We start from the raw sequence: 18323 nt of genomic DNA on the forward strand, positions 1-18323 counted from the left end.
CCCGGTTCACGAAGAGTAACTGGTCGATTGACAAACAAGTTCCCTTCGAGCCTCAGCCGAGAAGATGGGAACTCGCATGTGGAAGTGGGCAGGAGACTGCTTTTGGAGCACATGCTGCGAAGGCCAAATACTTGCCCAGCCGGGGCAGTGCTTGGTTGCCTCGTGTCCAGACCACGCAGGGTCCTGCAGCGTTGGGCTGCGCCCTCATCAACACGAGAAAAAGTCTTGACCGACAAATAGCATCCTCTACAAAAGTTCCATGCGTCCTTGTTCCAGTCTCGGCGACATGTCGACTGTGCTCCTGCGGTTAATGACGGTCATGGTCACGCCTGGAGTGGCGGTTCTCATAGCATTCCCTCTTGGAACACAACATTTTAACTCTCTGGAACTCTCTTGATATTTAAATCGGCTCAAATCATTGTTGTCTCCGTCTGCACCGTGGATTTTAACACGGCGACAAACAAGATGGCCAGCTACGACCTTCTCGCCCTGTTGACAGCCAGCATCGCCGGGATGCCCGACAATCCCAGTGCGGAGGAGGAACTGCTTTCCCAAATCTGCATTGAGAAAACATCATTTCCTCAAGAAGAGGCCTTGGGTTTTGGTGGCAGTTTCAATGCCATCGCTGTGCCTCCCAATCGTCTGCGCCGGTGCGTGGACTCGCGAAACCTCAACTCCGACCCGCTCCTCTATTTGGGACGCAACAAGTACATCATTCGCAGCCCCAAAGCCGCTCTTGACATGCGTTCTATGGCCACAGAACTTGCGGTCTTAAGGAGCGACTCGATACGGAAGCATGCAAACATCATTGAGCTATTGGGTCTGGCGTGGGAAGTCACCAATGCCACGAAAGAGCGAATTCTACCAGTCTTTGTGCTCGAGTACGCCGAACTTGGCGATCTCGAATCCTTCCTGCGTGATGACCCGGCCACGTTGGTAGAACAGCTCGCACTCGCCATAGGGGTTGCGGAAGGTCTGCGGGCTCTCCATGACGTAGGAGTCGTGCATTGCGACATGAAACCAGCAAACATTCTGCTTTGCTTGGACCGCCACGGAAAGCCAGTAGCAAAGCTGTCAGACTTTAGTTCATCGGTCTTGCTGAGCGATCTCCCTCGCGGCTCGACTTATCCCATTGCACCTGGGACCGAGCTCTGGCAAAGCCCATGGGCTACTCGAGAATGCACCGCTCAGCAGCTTGTGCGGTCCGACGTGTATGCTTTTGGGCTAATCCTTGCGGTCCTGATCACGAGGATCAGACCTGATATCCTTGAACATTTGACCAAGACTGGCTCCGGAGGTCGTCATCTCGATGAGTTAAAGACCAGCGGCGACCTCGGCGATGCTATGGCCGACTTTGCTGTGATGGCCGAGAATACAATGCCTGCCGGCGAGACAGAACACACCATGCATTTGAAACGAATCACGCTGATCTATGCACTTTCAACACAGGCGCCCTTTGTAGAGTGCACATCCGGCGCATTGGACATTCTCAAGATTCTGAGGCTCTTGCTGCACCTGGTAGTCGCCATGGAGCTCCGTGAGAAGACTCGGAACTTGTCTTCGCTAACCTCGCTGGAGGAGAATGTCATTGCGAATCCAAGTAAGTGTTCATCCTCCTACGTCTTACCCACTTACAACGCGTGGACGATGACTGAACTCTTGTAGCGATTGACCCTGCCTCGGAGATAGATGACGCTATTGAGATGACGATGAGGGAAGCCGAGTCTGATATGTGGAGGGTCACAGACAATGCTGTGGCTGATCCCACCGGCACAAGTGAAGGGAATCGAAGAGAGTCTCTCTCAGATAGCGCATCAGAAAGATCTTTTCCGGACGAACAGGAACTTCTTCCAGACCCGAGCGATGCCGAAGGCTCTTCCTCGCAGCAAGGGATAGACGACACCTTAGAGAACGCCAGCTTTTTCAACAGACTAGAGTCTATGGCACGTCTGCGCCAGTCAGACGAGCAAGTTTTACGAACTTACACCCATGAGGCTGTGATCTCGGTATGTCTGCTATCACACATGTGCTCCTTTCTCGCTAACCACCCCAGCATGTCACATCGTTCAAGAGGCTTCGAAACCTGCCCTCGAGGGTATTCTCCGCCGTCTTACAAGAACTTGAAACAGTTGCGTCGGACAAGAAATCCCAAGATGACTCTCGTCGGGCAACAGCAGCCTACGAGTTCGCGGGCTTGACCGTGGGTAGACACCAAATCAGCCCCCTTGCACGCGACGAAGACCTCCGAAAGGCGACGGATTTATTGTTGCAAGCCGCGCAGTTGGGTCATTCACTGGCACGAGCTTCCGTCGGGATGATTGTAGAAGGCCTCGAGCTCCAACTCGAGGACCTCAACCGAGACACCGAGATCGAGTGGCTCCAGGACTTGATAGTACGTGGGAAAGAAGAGGGCGAGAGCCTGGCAAAGCAGCGTCTTCGAAAGCTCGATGGGGCCAAGTACGAGGACGCGGTGCGAATGAGCAGGGTTTTTTACCGCAACACATGGTCCAGCCTCATTCTCGGCCTGCTCATGGAAGACGGGGCGGATATTATGAAAGTCTTTGGCGCGCTGGAGCTTGGATCGTCTGAACATTGGATGTTTTGCCAGCATGCCATTTTGTTCGGTAAGAACGAGATGCTGAAACAGGCCCTGCCATCTCTGGGAAAGCCGTTGAACGAACCGATGGTCAAGGGCCGGACGCTGCTGCTGGAGGCGTGCTACGCTGGAAATGTGGAAGCGGTGATGCTCTGCATTGCCGCCGGTGCGGACGTCAAGGTGCCCTTGCAGGCAGATGGGACGACGGCCCTTCACCTACTGTCCATGTTCCCCGACGAGAAGGTCAGCGAAGTTGCAGAAAAATTGAAAGATGCTGGCGCCGATATCGAGGCGCGGTGCTGGCTGTCGCGGAGCCGGCCTGGATGCATCGACCTGCAGGATGCTGTTTTTTATGCAACGCCGCTCTTGTCTGCTGTGGTGGCAGGTAGCGTCACCGCCGTCCAGGGCCTTGTTCGGCTTGGGGCCGACCCATTTGACCAGATGGAGACAATGACCAAGCTTGACAGGCAGCTTCTCATCGCCCGCGGTGGCCGTCTCTACAGCCCGGTACATTACGCAGCACGACTTCACATGATACAAGTTCTGCGAGCACTGCTTCCGGACGACAGACGGTACGAGGAACTCAGCAGTGTCATCCGTTACGATGAGCCGTTCTTCTGGGTTCTGCCCATATGGTGTGCGCTGGACTACTCGGCATCAGGCATCTGGCAGAGGCTCTGCCTCCACGGCAAAGAGCATGTTCAACACTGTGTCGACACAGTAGAGTTTCTCTACACGCGAGGAAGCAAGAACAGCAAGACCTGCGAGCACCGCATGGGACTTTACAGTCGGTATAGCTTCGACGCGAGTTGCCATCTCGGGCAGCCTTTCCTGATGAGGCGACTGTGGGCTGTGATTCGTGGCCAGCTTCAGCCTCCGATCCAGGAGCTGGCCAAGATCATGCAGCGGGCCATCGACTTTGAAGACCGTGCGACCGTCCATCAGCTCGTCCCACTGCTAGAGGCTACACTCCAAAACCACCCAGAACATGAGGGGTTCAAGTTCAAAGCCTCGATCCAGGGTCACAAGCCCGCCGAAGTGGTTGACTACTTCATCAAGCTCGATCAGAAGTTCAAATCCACGCCAACATCCCGGATCAGCTTGGAACTCGTCCGTGATCAGAAGGAGAGCCTCCTCATTGGACCAGATCAATACGGGCCTGCCGCGGTACCTCGATCGCAGGGCGGGATCCGGGTGTCAATCGCCATTCGCCCTGGCCGTGATGGCCGACAAGAATGGACTTTCAAGTCTGCAGAGCCAGTAGGCGTACCCAAAGGGGAGATACTTCCTGAAAAGTCGGATGCTGGCGAGAAGATCAGCCTGTTCGAGTCGGCAGTATTGGGCGGCTACTTTCACCGTGCTCGAGAACTCTACAAATCGCCAAACGATCTCATCTGTCGTCGAGACGAAAAGGACAGAGGCAAGTCGACTCTACTAGGACGGCTGATTCGTGATAGCAAGATTTACAAGGCCAGCGAAGCCCAGACTCTCTTCCTCCTATCTCTGGTGCCAGACGGAAGCGATGAACTCTTTGAGAACGTCCTCGAAGGAGAAGAAGAAGGCTCGAGTTTGACCGCGCTGCACGCGGCAGTCTTCTACCTCGAACCATCACACGCGCAACGGGGACGAACTGCCTTGCCCGTGCTGGACGCAATTGTCGGTCTCTGGCCGGAAAGCGACCATCTAGAGCGACTGACCTCGGACACCAAAGACGGCACCACTGCGCTTCATATAGCGGTAGAGAGCGGCAACTTGGACGCACTCCGATATATCGCCAGAGAAGCCGAGGGGCCTCTGAATTGGAACGTGCTCAACGGCAAAGGCGAGACCCCACTCGACATTGCGCTCGTCCAGTCTCTTGGGGCAGAGGACGTCCTCGCTGCGACGGGCATCACACCCGAGCATTCCAAATGGCAGGAAAGGGTCGAGAAGCACTATTCGGACTTTGGGCAAATCCGCAGTCTCCTCAAGGACAACGGCGCCAAGTACAACAGCATCGGCGCCTTTGTGTGTCGAGAAAGCGAGGACAGCTGGACGATGCACATCCTGAACCGGCTGGACTTGTCGACCACCCCGGCGGCCATGTACGATAGCTTGTTTGGCGGCGAGTCAGAGCACCTGCATCGAAGTGCGGACGGGGAGGTCATTATGGTCCTTACAGGCGCGCAGGCCGCTAGGGTTCTCGGGGAGCGCATGCCGAATGTGGCCAGTATGGATGTCGGGGACCATGTGTTTCTGCCTGTCGTGCCGGACTTGACGGCCATGGTTGGAGAGGGGCCGGGTGGTAGGAGTGTGTCCAAGTCGTAGACAGACACATTTCTCTCATCTTTGCGAAAGAGACACGTCCTCAGAACGCTGATAGTTTGCTTCATTTTTCTTTTGGGAAGGAACTCGATCCACGCCGGAGCGGAAAATGTTTCTATGGCCATGCGTCTCCAGGGATTTCACATGGCGCAGCTTCCCAACATATCCCTCCTACCTGACTCGTCCTTTTGACATAGTTGTTTCACAGAAACGAGAAGGAGTCCATCTCCAGGACATGCCAAAATATATATTACTTGATATGACCAGGCTATTTCCGGAATAGTCCAACGGCCTGTCCAGATCCATATCTGATCGGCCTATCATTGGTCGGGAATCTTACCGAATTGGGTCAGCGCTCCCTACGCAGTCTCCACCAACTCAACACCACCAGCTTGGAGCGAACATCTTCTAGCGGAAAGGACATCCAGATCGCAGAGCTAAGCGCAGCGCGAGAAAGAGGATGTGACAGGCCATCATGTGTCTCGCAGTACAGCAACCAACTTGGCGGCAAGATGTCTAGTTATCCGGCACCATGTGGAGAAACGGCGTTTGGCCGTGAAGGTTTGACTGCCTTGCTGGTCGGTGACTATCGAGCACTTATCTGGCCTCGGTAGAAGAGGAGGAGAAGACGCCCAACGTTTAGCCGCCATGGCCGCCCATTCCAGAACTGTACGCTGCTCACCGCGAGTGTCGTCTGGGGTTCCTTACCCAACACAGGCTTATCCAGACTAGGCATCCGCGTCGAGCATGCGGGGTTTCTCTAGTGATAAGGGCCCTGGACATTTCATCTTTGGTTGTACGTCCAGAGAATCTCTCTGATCAACTCCAACGTCGGCAATTACCGGTATACATACACAACCAAAAAAGAGCCACACGCAGTCGTTCATTTTCAAGGCTTGCAAAATTATCATGTCTCACTGTGGCTACTTCTCACGGGCGCGGTCGAAAGGGGACAAGCTGGGCTACTACCGGGCATCTGTCGCGTGCGGTGAGTACGGGTGCAAAGATTTCCGGGGTTGGGATGATGGTGATGAATGTGGACAACTCGCTCATTTAGCCAGGACACTGCCGGAAACGAAAGGCCAGATGTAGGCCTGCGGTTGGGGACCCTTTGCGCAGATGTGCCAATTGTGTCCGTCTGGGCTACCCGTGCGTCGTGGTCAAAGTGGAGGTCATGGAAGCGCTTGATATATTGGGAGAAGACGGCACCCCTGAGAACATTCTGCGTGTCCAGAGGTTGATTGGTACGTGGAGCTATGGCTCACTACAGTGACAGTAACAGCACTTCTGGTTCTAATCACTGAGCTCGCAGGTCATGTCAAAACTGGGACGCCCGCAGAATCATGTCAAGAGACGGGTGAATCTAGCACCTCATGGACACCAACGCTGCAGCAACCTCTTTATATCGACCCTGCTACTACTCCTCCGCCCTGGCCGTGTCAAGTATCTACATGGCCACAGCCACCAGAGGTCTCTGCTTCTTTCGCCCATCCATCATCATCTTCAGGGTTTCCACCACACTCTTGTCCGGTATCCGAACACTCCTGGCAACATATGCCAACAATATCTCCGTCACAGGCTCTTCTCAACATGCCAGAGGCTCCAACGAGCGACATCTTCTATGGTGTGAATAATCTGACGCCAGTCAATCTGGACCACCAAAGTATGATTCATCCTCCAACCGATGTACCTGCTACGAACATGTCAAGCTGGCAATCCATGTGTACACCACTGTCCAACGATCAGGCACTTCCTGCAATGCATGCAACATGGGAGACCACTGCTCGAAAGCAATATTCCGGATTAAGATGAGACCAGGGATACCTCACAAGAAAATGTTGTCCAAGATTCCGATCCCCGGACCAGAAGATCAATGACAGAGGTTTTCACTTTTCTTCAAGCAATGCAAAATTCGAAATCCATGGACTCTCTTCACCGTTGAACGTTGCCTCAACTTCAAAACAGATCACTCAAGTCCGCTCGTGTAATTGGTCAAAGTGCAGCCTGCCGCAGTCGCTCGTCATAGCGCAGGACACTTTCAAGCAAGACCTGCGCCCCCAGAGCACTGGATATATCATTGTCAGCTTGTATAGCCTGTGAGTATGGAGGACGAAGGGTTAGATGAAACGTACCATTGCTCTGGTGAAGAATACTCGTCGGGGTGATGCGAGATGCCTCCCTTTGACGGGATAAACACCATGCTTGTTGGGCACCGGTCGCTGGTGTGCACGCTGTCGTGACCAGCGCCTGCCATCATCTCCCTGACGTTCTCTTCTCCAGCCGCATTCCGTGCAGCCTCGCGCACACAGCTGATACAATCGTCATGGAACTGTACGGCCGGGCTGTTCCAGATGTCTTCGATCTCAACCGTGCACTTGTTCGCCTGGGCGATGCGGGCAAACTCTGCACAGGTATCGGCAATCATACGCTCACGCACTTCGGTGGAGTGGTGGCTCAAGTCGACGCTGAAGACCACTTTGTGTGGCACCGTGGCGGGGGATTGAGGCCACGAGTTGATGACTCCCACGGTCGACAGGCCATTTGCCGCAAGAGCAATCTCCTCCACCCGCGAGATCATCCGGGCGGCGGAAGTCAGAGCACAGGCCCGTCTGTCCATGGGGCAGGTGCCTGAATGCTGGTTTTTCCCGTGGACGGTGATGATGAGCCACCCCATACTCTGCACGCCCGTCACCACGCCTACCTTCTTGTCCTCATCCTCAAGGATTGGGCCTTGTTCGATGTGCAGCTCGAAATGGGCACTCAGCGGGTTTGCCTCGTGCCACGCGGGTACACTTCCCAGGAAGCCGATGCGCTCGAGTTCACTCTTCAAGGTCATCGTCTTGGTCTTGTCCTCGGCGGCTGGCAGGGCGTGGGCAAAGTCCAGGGTGTACCGGCCAGACCAGACACCCGACGAGACCATGCCGGTATTGAACCGAGCACCTTCCTCATTTGTCCAGTCGATGACGGCCAACGGTGCATATGTCTGGTGTCCGTTTTCCTCGAGCACCCGCAGGATCTCAATGCCAGCCTGCACGCCGAGAATCCCGTCATAGCGACCCCCGGCGGGCTGGGTATCGAGGTGGCTCCCAATTCCGATGGGGGCCAGGGAAGTGGAGATGCCCGCGCGAGTCGCGAACAAGCTGCCCATTTGGTCGACCTTGACCGTGCATCCCAACGACTCGGTGGTGGAGACGAACCACTGGCGCACGGCTTTGTCCGTATCAGTCAGGGCCAGTCGACGGATCCCTCCATCTGGAGTGGCACCCCATTGTGCGGTGTCATGGATGGTGTTCCAGAGCCTGTCTTTGTTCACGGTGTAGGAGGGAATGGTAGTCGTAGTCGCTGTGCTCAGCGTGCGGATGTACGTTTGGCCGCAGGTAACGGATCTGGAGAGTGGTGAATACGAGGTCGACTCGACTCTGGATGCCAGCAGGCCCAGTGCTCTCGTTGTTCGTGTGATGATCATTATGGGTGAGGTAGCGAAAAGTATTTCAAACAGAGAAACGAGAAGAAATGTCCAAACCGTTCGCTGTATGAAGTAGACCTTCTCACGATGTCAAAGGATCATCCGACGACAGTCTATAGTATATGTACTCGTTTGTATACCAGCATATCTATCCTCCATACATAGCACCTCCCTCTTGGTACGCGTTTTTATGTGGATAAACTCCACCGTGAAGTTTCTTTCCTTGAAGTTGCCTCCCTCCAAACTCCCATGGGTACAAAGGACCCCCCATGTACGAAGGTATTTTGCCGTTATTATTACGCCTTGGATTCTCGTCACGGATTCCCGAGGGACAGGCAGACAGACCCCCGAGGGATGGATGGCACGGTGGGCGTTGGAGTTGCTGCGAGTGAAAGAGGGGGAGGGGGTTTGGAATGCCACGTGGAAGGACACTCTGTCTGTCTGTCTGTCTGTATACGAACGAGTAACAGAGGAGAGAGAGAGAGGCACACACTTGACTAGAGATGGGCCGTGATCTGACTTGTCCGACTGACTGACTAAGTGACTCACTCACTCACTTGAACCGGAATCCCTCCAGTATCTCGGTGCCAGTCCTACAAGGTAGAAGGTATGCGCCATACCTCCACAGTCGGCGGGACTGTATCTGTATCTCGTCTACGAGACTGTAGGGATGTCGCCTGACCCTCGCGCCCTACATACATACATACATCCATACCGATCTGATCTGATCTGATCTGACCTGCTTGATAGGGAGGGCACAGTACAGTACAAGCGTGACGAGTAGGTAATGTGATAGGCGTTGGACGATGGGATAGGTGCACAGACTGATCGGCAAAGGCGACGGGACTGTATCTCTTGTCAACGCCACTAACCTAAAAGACTACGCGGGACTGTATCTCTCCAACCTGCAGTGGCCCTGCATTAGCGTCGGGACTGTATCTCTCCAACCTGCAGTGGCCCTGCATTAGCGTCGGGACTGTATCTCTGCCGCGTGCGGAGAATGGCCTTACCAATACCAAGAGCAAGACCACTACGAATACCGATATCTCGCGAGCACCAGTTTATTACCCGTTGGAGAAACTCAGGTAACTAACTACCTAGGTAGTGCTTGTACGCGGTTACGGGGGTCTTAGGGTCTTTTGCGCATTTACCTCAATGGTAATCGATCCTTGTACCGGACCGGCTTGTGACAGGGTGACGAGTAGGTGGCGAGGTAGGTACAAGGCAAAGGCTAGGTCAGTTATCCGCCACGATGGTTCGGTTCGAGATGGGGGAGGAAGGGCGAAACTAACTAAGCGTGGTGGGATTTGACCCTGGACAATAGCCTGGACAGAACTTCACGTCCTGCCATGCCATGTCATGTTCCTGGTGTGATCCACACGGGTCATGGATGTATATAGATAGTCCTGGATTCCAGACGCGACGAAAAAATGGTCGTGAGAAGCGAAGATTGTCCTTCTCTCCCTCCCTTCCTCTCACTCTGCCTCTCTAACTCGATCTCTATTTCAGAGGTGAAGACTTACCACCACCCAACGCAACGCTGTCCATCACTCTTGACATCTCGACTCACCAGCTAGCCACTCCGCCGACGGACGAGAAGAGAGGAGATGGCCACGGACGTGGAAAAAATCGGCCGTGCCAATCCCACCATCACCGACGACCCCGTCGTGACCAAGGAGAAACTCGCCCTCGACCAGGTCGACGGGGCCCTCGCGTTCCTGCGCAATGAAGCCGACGCCTCCATCGCCGAGCTGGACGAGAAGAAGCTCCTGCGCCGCATCGACCGGCTCATCATGCCCATGTTGTTTGGCGTCTATGTTCTCCAGTACATTGACAAGAGTCTGAGTATGTTCTTCCCCAAGAGATTCATCTCTCGTTGCGAAGTAAACAGGGACAAAAGCCCCCCCGTGTGTGCTATGCCATGGTGTACTGTGCTGATATCTTTCCTTAAAAATAGTCAACTACGCCAACGTCATGGGACTCAGCAAAGACACACACATGAGCCCCGCCGACTTCTCGTACCTGGCCACCTTCTTCTACGTCACCTTTGCCGTCTTCCAGCCCGTGCACGCCTACCTGATGCAAAAGTTCCCGACGGCCAAGTACCTCGCTGTGAATGTGGTGTTGTGGGGTGTCACTCTGGCCGGTATGTGAATCGCGAGACAATGACATGGATCTCCAAGAGTTTGGAGGAGAGGCTGACTCTTTATTTCTCGTGAGCAGTGCACAGCGCGTGTCACAACTTTGGCGGTCTTATTGTGGTTCGCTTGCTCTTGGGCGTTTTTGAAGCGTCTAGCGCACCGTGCCTGATTTTGATCACGGGAATGTGGTACAAGGTATGGAGATCCTCATAGCACCAATCCTCGAGGAAGATACTGACCGTCCGATTAAAGCGTGCGGAACAGCCCTTGAGAGTGGCCATCTGGTATCTGGGTGTGGGCGGCGGCACCATCGCCGGAGCTCTGGCTTCGTTTGGCTTCCAATTCTATCACGCCGACACGTTCAAGTCGTGGCAGGTCAGTTTCTCTTGTCTCTGCTTTTCTCAGCACCGGGGAACGAAAACATTCTTGGAGAAGCTAACTATGTGAAATAGATCATGTTCCTCGTCTTCGGCATCATCACCGTCGCATGGGGCATCGTCGTCTTCCTCGTCCTGCCCGACTCCCCCATGGCCTCGCACTTCACGCACGAGGAGAAAGTCCTGGCCATTGAACGACTGCGTGAGAACATGACAGGCATTGAGAACAAGACGTTCAAGAAGCCCCAATTCATGGAGACCGTCATGGATCCGCGCACGTTGCTCATCGCCGTCATCATCATCGCGGGCAACGTCCCCACTGGCGCGTGCGGCACGTACTCGTCGACCCTGATCAAGGGGTTCGGGTACACGTCCAAAGAATCTGCCTTGCTGAATATTCCCAGTGGAGCCATTTCCATGATTGCGGTGCTGTCGGCGTCGTGGTACGCGGGCAGATTCAACAATCGGGGTTATGGCATCGTCGCGCTCCTATTGCCCGGTGTCCTGGGTGGTGGATTGATGGCTTTTCTCCCCAAGACCGACAAGGCTGGGAAACTGGCGGGCATTTACCTGACTCAGATCTTTGGACCTAGTGAGTTTTCTTTCCCTTCCTCCAGGAACCCGCCGTGTATCCTTGAGACGCGAAAAACACCCCTACTCACCACACTTTAAACGAACACAGACCTCTCGATGATGTACTCCTGGGCCGCGGCGAACTACGCGGGCCACACCAAGAAAATCACCATCAACGCCATAATCCTCTTCGCCTACGGCGCCTCCAACATCATCGGCCCCCTCACCTTCACCGGCTACACCGCCCCGGAATACATCCCGGCCAAGGTCGCCATCATGGCCTGTCTGTCGCTGGCCATCGTGACCGCCTTGATCCTCCGGTTCTGGTACGCGTGGGAGAATAAGCGCCGCGACCGCCTCGCCGCCGCCGAGGGATACGTGCACGTCCCCGACACGGAGTTTATGGATTTGACGGATCGGCAGAATCTCGAGTTTCGGTATGCTCTATAGGAGCTTTGTGTCTTGAGCTTTGAGGCTTTGGCAGGTGATGTGGATGTTTGTATCGACGTATGTATGGGTGTATGTATGAAGCCTTACCAGTAGGCCCTAAGCGCAAGGGAGGCATATTGATCGTTCTCAACGCATGTGAGATGCTCACTAGTATTCGTACAAAGACTATGTCCAGCATCAATCTCGTCCCAATTCAGGACGCCGCATGAGCACTCGTCTTGGCAGGTTTGTTCATGATCCGCCGTATCACCATAAATAGTTAGCGCTCTCATTCCTCCGACTCGCCAATGGAGGGACCAAGCACCACAAGGGCCGCTGCGGCTGCGGTCAGCTCCCAATACCTCCCGAAGTGCTTCAGATTTGTTCCAGCCTGGCAAATCTGAAGAAGCCTCTCGAGACTGCAGGCTCAGTCATTTCCAGTTTTCTCCGGAACACCCAGTATTCATTCTCCAGGTTTCCTCACCGTCAAAACCTATGGCAGGCCGTTTTGTACGCTCCTCCAAATATCGGCACGTGTTCGGCCGCCCGACTCGCAAGGTGCGACTTTCACACTCACTTCTCAACTGGGGAGGAATTCAAGGCTAAGAGCTGCAAAAGGAACAATGCTATGACAATGTAAGGGTATCCAAGAACGCTTGGGACACAAACTTGATCAAGGTACGCAACGACCGCAAGCTGCAGTCGGCCCCGAAGCTCACAATTCCAGGCCAACCCCGAATACCTCGCCCTCAACTGGGACAGCAGCGGCGGCGGTGCGTTTGCCGTCATCCCTACAAATGAGAAAGGCCGACTTCCCGAACGTATACCGCTCTTCCGAGGACATACCGCCGTGGTCTTGGACACAGATTGGTGGGTGATGTCAAAAGAGAAGTGAAGAAAGGGCGCCCAGGCTTACATGTGAAGGAACCCTTTTAATGACTCGTTGATCGCTTCGGGGTCAGATGACGGAAAGGTGGCTATACGTACTCTGCAAACGGGAAATTTGCTGACCTCCGCAGGTCTTCTTATGGAGAGTGCCAGACGACTTTACACTGCATCTCGACATTCCCGCGGATGAGGTCCAAGACATTGCCCCAGTAGGCAAACTCAGTGGCCACCCAAAGTACGCAAATTGGTCCATAAACCTCTGGAACACATGAACTAATTCCGTCCAGGAAAGTGGGACACGTGCTCTTCAATCCCGCCGCCGAAAATGTCCTGGCGTCTGCAGCTGGAGATTTCACCGTCAAGATATGGGATATCGAGTCAGGCTCTTCCAAGCTGTCGCTCAAGGTTGGCGAGGTGATCCAGTCTTTGTCATGGAGTGCGAACGGCTCCCTCTTGGTGACGACTTCCCGAGACAAAAAGTTGAGAATATGGGACACCAGACAGGAAAAGCCTGTCCATGAAGGCCCGGGCCACGCGGGTGCCAAAAACAGTCGCGCCGTGTGGATGGGCGAGCACGACCGCATCGCTACGACCGGCTTCTCCAGAATGAGTGACCGTCAGCTGGCGCTTTGGGACGTCCGAAACGCACAAGAACCCATCGACGGGTTCCAGATGCTCGACTCGATATCGGGCGTCTGCATGCCCTTCTGGGACGAAGGCACCCAGTGTCTCTTCCTCGCGGGCAGAGGCGATGGCAACATCCGTTACTACGAATATGAGCACGACAAGTTCGAGTATCTGTCCGAGTACAAGTCATCCGACCCTCAACGTGGCGTTGCTTTCATTCCCAAGAGGGGTGTCAACCTGCACGAGAACGAGGTCGCTCGGGCGTACAAGACGGTAAATGACAATTACATTGAGCCTATTTCATTTATTGTGCCTCGGAGAGCAGAGACGTTTCAAGAGGACATCTACCCCCCTACCGTCGGGTTGAAACCCGCAATGAGCAGCAAGGAGTGGCTCGATGGTGCCGAAGGATTGCCACCGAAGATTTCCATGGAAAGTCTGTATGAGGGTACCGGTATCAAAGAAGTCGCATCCGATGAGGCGAAACCGGCCAAAAAGGCACCCGAACCTGTTAAAGCTGCTGAACCGAAGAAAGCCGCCCCCGAGCCTACCCCAGAACCTGTGCCGACAACGATCCGATCTCCTCCTCCATCCATGAAGGAACAAGGTGCCACCATGATGGGTGCTGCGGACAAATTCAAAGACACCGAACCTACGGAAGGAGGGGATGACGAGTCGGATTTCGAGGAGGTCCAGAAGCCCGTGGAACGGACAACTTCGACTAAGCCCGTCGTCTCCGAGGAGAAAAAAGAACAATCTCCCACTCCGACCGCGAGTAAAGTGTGGGAAGACGTTGAAGATCTCGAGCCAGCTCCTAAACACAAGGTCAGCGAGCTATGGTCCCCACACGCATTTCTAAGCTAACATGGAAACAGATGACCGAGACGGAGCTGCCAGACGAGCAGACCGTCGAAGCGGGAGAGGCTTCGAACGTGGCCGAGGCATCGCCAGCGTCGGATTCCATAGAGCGAGAGATTAAGAACATGAAGGCCCTGATTGCCCAGCAGTCACGGCAGCTGAGCAGCCTGACCAAGACGGTGACAGAACTTGTCGCCGAGGTCAAGGCATTGAAAGGGTCTTAGAAAACTCCGGGGTTGGATAATATCGTTAGTTGACATTTTAGCGGGTCGAGTCAGAGAGAAAGAAAGAAAAAGAGCCGAATCTTGCCCCCCAAAAGCTCCTTTGTGCCTTTTTGGTCGTGCGGCATTCTTTTTTGTTTAGTCGTGACTAATGTGTTAGTCGTGCTCGATGCGATGGTGTCGAAAGAATACGCGATCTCATCGGGATTCCAGGTCTGGAAGGGCTTTGATGGAACAACGAGAGGCCATTACCTGATACAAGGAAAGAGACTAAACGTGCAACGGCCCGCGGGCTTTTATCAGGCCACGAACTAACCGCAGTCCCATTTCTAATGCCGGTCTTTTTCGAGCGTGACCTCTGTTTTGTGGTATGCACGGAAGATCCAAGCTTGGAATATCGATGACGACGGGGAAAGGTTGGAGTTGGAGAGCATACGAGGGCCTTCTGGCTGGATTCATTGTTCTACATATTTGGATGGGCACCTTCCTCTCTCATACATGAGGCAGGAAATTCGGCCAGTTGATGTCCTGGTACACGGACGCAGGCAGTGCTCGGAGGCTGATTAATGACTCGGCCAGCACGATGGCTCTGGCGGCGATATACGCAAAGACGAAAGGGCCGTGCAGGAGCATTTTGATCCAGGGTGGCAACATATTCGCCAGCTTCGGGATACTGGTGGCTTCGGCGTTGAAAAAGTACCGGCCCAGAGGACGCGTGTTGTAGGCCCCGATCGGCACGGCGAGGATGTAGAGCAGGATCAGGCCAAAGTCGGTGCAACTGGCCACGAGCCAGAGATAGAACTCGGTCCGCGAGGGGAATGCTGCCAGCCAGGCGAAGCCGATGTACAGCCCATAATATATGAGCTGGAATAACAGCGTATAGATTGTCACTCCCATGGTGAGGCCGTCAGGCGGGAGAGTAATGCTGTTGGGCATGGTTTGTGCGGGCTTTTGTTTGGCATGTTGGTCGTAGAAGAAAACGACTGAAAAGCCATACCAGAATGGAACCGTTAGACTCTTCGGGTCGGGTATAGGCTTGACGAAGTCGAGGGGAGTCCGCGAATAAGACTCGACGTTGAAAGGGGATGTCGCGCGGCCTGCGCCGCACACTGGAGTGTTGATGGCGGTCGCATTAGTGACAGTGACTTCTGGCATCGTCTTGGAACCAGCAGCAGAGCTAGGCAGCACGCAAAGCTGATTGATGTCAGCGTCAACTGGCACGACGCGCTGTGATTGAGGGTCTAGCGGCTTATAGTACCACAAGGTGAAGGTGTGCAGCGTGCATATGATGAATGCTAGTGTTGTGACTTCGAGTGTCGAATATCCCAGGCCGGTAACACCACGGGCGATGAAAGATACGCAGAACCAAGTCATTTGAATGAGTGTCACTAGGCGCGCGAGCCCGTCCGCTTTGTTCAGGGCTTCAATATCCAACGCAGAAATCTCCGGTAAGACCAGACTTTTATGTTCAACGAGGTAAGCCAGTTGTTGGCTGTCAACCGGGAAGGCTGGATAGTCGCGCGGCGCGATCAAGATGCCGCCCATATCTGCGTAGAATCCGTGACGTGTAGTCCACTCCGGGTGCCCGAGCCTGTGGAAGATCTTGACCGACTGGTGTGCAGACATCCACTGTTCCATGGCCATAGCCACGAGGACTTCAGGGAAGAAAATCGTGTAGAGTTGCCAACGGAACTTGTACAGAAGAGACCGCCACCCGCGGCGGCTTGACGAGGTTGGTATATTCAGACAGAGACATGTCCAGGTGCAAAGCCATGTGGTGGCAAGGCTGCCGTACAGTATGTCACTTGTCCCTCGTACGTCAGGCGTCGATACCCATCCATGAACGAGATCTTTTGCTCGAGATGGGAGCATTCGGCAGGTTTGTCTCAAAGTGACAGTTCAATCTGCGCAATACTGACTGCAATCCAGTCTTGGTGGACTTAGCAGTAGCAACCCAGTCACGATAGCAGAAGCGCAGCTTTGTGAGCTCGCTTCAGGCTGCTGATCCGCACAATCGAGGTTGTGGTGAGGCCGCTCCCCTGGTTGCAGAAATCTGCTCTACAACGTCAATATAGCTATCCGAGGCCCTCAATATCAGCCTCTCGATCTCATTCCAATACACATAACTCACGGAGGAGCAGCCAGGACCATTCTTCTGAGAGAGTTGGCAGTCTGCTGACTCTTTGAGGGGCATCTTGTAAGCCTCCTTACACAGGCAATGACAACAACCAAAAGTCGCTTGACACGTTTCCGGGCTTAGACGCAGCAAACCCCCGAGATAAAGCGAACGATGCATCAACCTGGATATGATGCATGGTCTGATCGTCGAAAAGATGCGTATTGGCCGTCCACAATTTTGGCCCCCTCTTCTCCCATGTTCGAACCAGGAGGGATGCCTCTTACAGGGCACGGTGTCTCGGCGGATGGACGCAACCATGACTAACAACTCCACTGTCGCCGGTCTGAAAACCGAGAGGCCTTCTGGGCCATGCCTGGAACGTGAGGCAAACTTCGACAAGCGAGCATGCGACGATGCCGAGACAGGAAGCTCGGGAGCAACGTTAATGGTGTTACACCACTGATCGGGATTAGGTGTTGCGCATCGTGTTTGATGGGGAGGCAAGCTAGAGTGTCAGTCAGGCGACCAGTGTCGGCCACTGTGTTCTTGACAAGCACGGAGGCAGAGTCGATAGATAGAAGTAGTGATAGGAGTATGGAGCAATAACCCTGGTGAGTCTGTTACGTGAAGGGAAAGAGCAATGACTTGCGAGGCTCGAATGCCAAGGCCACAAGGCTGCTTGGGCTCTTTCTCTTTCCCGCCTTTTCGCTTCCTCCCTCAGAGGTTTCACCTTCTCTTCCTTGTACATCACACTATTGTTGCCAATGAAGCTATCTCGAGTGGCTTCTGAGCTCTACGGAATGCCTTCCGCCTCGCGCTGTCCGAATCTTGGCTTTACTGAGGTCTGAGGTCCCCTTTGGACCAGGGAAATGCCTTCCCACGATGAACATGTCGCCCAAGTATCCAGCGCAGTAAGAGCTTTCTTTGAAAATGGCCAGCCGCTCCACATCTTCCATGGATCCACAAACAGCACTCGTCCCGTCGACCACAGCCGTATTGTTGACATCAGCTGCTTGTCCAACGTGCTAAAGGTCAACCCTTCATCGACAACGGCGCTCGTGGAGCCTAACGTCCCTATGGACAAGCTTGTGCAGGCTACCTTATCTCATGGATTGGTACCTCGAGTTGTCATGGAATTCCCAGGTATCACGGTAGGAGGAGGATTTGCTGGGTCCGCAGGAGAGAGTAGCTCTTTCAGATACGGTTACTTTGATCAGACCGTCAGATCCATTGAGGTGGTCCTTGCAGAGGGCCAGACAATCACCGCCTCTTCAACTGAGAATGCCGACTTTTTCAAAGGCGCGACTGGGTCTTTGGGGACGCTAGGTGTTATTACCAAGCTCGAACTGCGGCTGATTCCTGCCAGTTACTTCGTCAAGTTGGTCTATCATCCATATTCCACCATTCATGAGACTATCAAAGCGTCAAAGCAAGAGACAGAGAACCCTGACAATGACTACGTGGACGGCATCATCTTCTCCAGAGTTCACGGTGTCGTGATGACCGGCCAACTGATAAATTAGATCCCAAATACGGCGAAACCTCACCACTTCAGCGGTCCATGGAACCCGTGGTTCTACCTTCATGTTAAGAGCAAGACACTGGACAACCCTTCTACGGACTATATCCCTATCTTCGAGTACTTGTTTCGCTATGATCGGGGTGTGTTTTGGGTGGGTAGGCAAGCATTTCGCTATTTCAATTTTATCCCGTTCAATCGATAC

The 18323-nt window shown here is 54.1% G+C and overlaps 5 protein-coding genes across 5 annotated transcripts; 3 read left to right on the forward strand and 2 right to left on the reverse strand.

Moving 5' to 3' along the window:
* Window positions 1–465: 465 nt before the first annotated feature.
* AYO20_00632 (hypothetical protein) lies at window positions 466–4903 on the forward strand (the record flags this gene model as incomplete). The annotated part of the gene is made up of 3 exons (XM_022638941.1): window positions 466–1600; window positions 1666–2006; window positions 2054–4903. The coding sequence occupies 3 exons, from the start codon at window positions 466–468 to the stop codon at window positions 4901–4903; spliced, it is 4326 nt and encodes a 1441-aa protein (XP_022505224.1).
* A 1989-nt stretch (window positions 4904–6892) lies between these two features.
* On the reverse strand, window positions 6893–8366 carry AYO20_00633 (hypothetical protein; the record flags this gene model as incomplete). The annotated part of the gene is made up of 2 exons (XM_022638942.1): window positions 6893–6965; window positions 7033–8366. The coding sequence occupies 2 exons, from the start codon at window positions 8364–8366 to the stop codon at window positions 6893–6895; spliced, it is 1407 nt and encodes a 468-aa protein (XP_022505225.1).
* Window positions 8367–9973: 1607 nt separating this feature from the next.
* AYO20_00634 (hypothetical protein) lies at window positions 9974–14483 on the forward strand (the record flags this gene model as incomplete). Its single annotated transcript, XM_022638943.1, has 11 exons — window positions 9974–10211; window positions 10324–10512; window positions 10590–10702; window positions 10760–10882; window positions 10960–11476; window positions 11567–11894; window positions 12528–12564; window positions 12614–12760; window positions 12906–13009; window positions 13062–14226; window positions 14277–14483. 11 exons carry the CDS (start codon window positions 9974–9976, stop codon window positions 14481–14483), a joined length of 3168 nt encoding a protein of 1055 aa, XP_022505226.1.
* A 489-nt stretch (window positions 14484–14972) lies between these two features.
* On the reverse strand, window positions 14973–16124 carry AYO20_00635 (hypothetical protein; the record flags this gene model as incomplete). The annotated part of the gene is made up of 1 exon (XM_022638944.1): window positions 14973–16124. The coding sequence occupies one exon, from the start codon at window positions 16122–16124 to the stop codon at window positions 14973–14975; it is 1152 nt and encodes a 383-aa protein (XP_022505227.1).
* Window positions 16125–17468: 1344 nt separating this feature from the next.
* AYO20_00636 (hypothetical protein) lies at window positions 17469–18122 on the forward strand (the record flags this gene model as incomplete). Its single annotated transcript, XM_022638945.1, has 1 exon — window positions 17469–18122. One exon carries the CDS (start codon window positions 17469–17471, stop codon window positions 18120–18122), a length of 654 nt encoding a protein of 217 aa, XP_022505228.1.
* Window positions 18123–18323: the final 201 nt, after the last annotated feature.

The sequence above is a fragment of the Fonsecaea nubica genome, assembly GCF_001646965.1.
Source record: "Fonsecaea nubica strain CBS 269.64 chromosome Unknown Scaff2, whole genome shotgun sequence".
NCBI lineage: Eukaryota > Fungi > Ascomycota > Eurotiomycetes > Chaetothyriales > Herpotrichiellaceae > Fonsecaea > Fonsecaea nubica.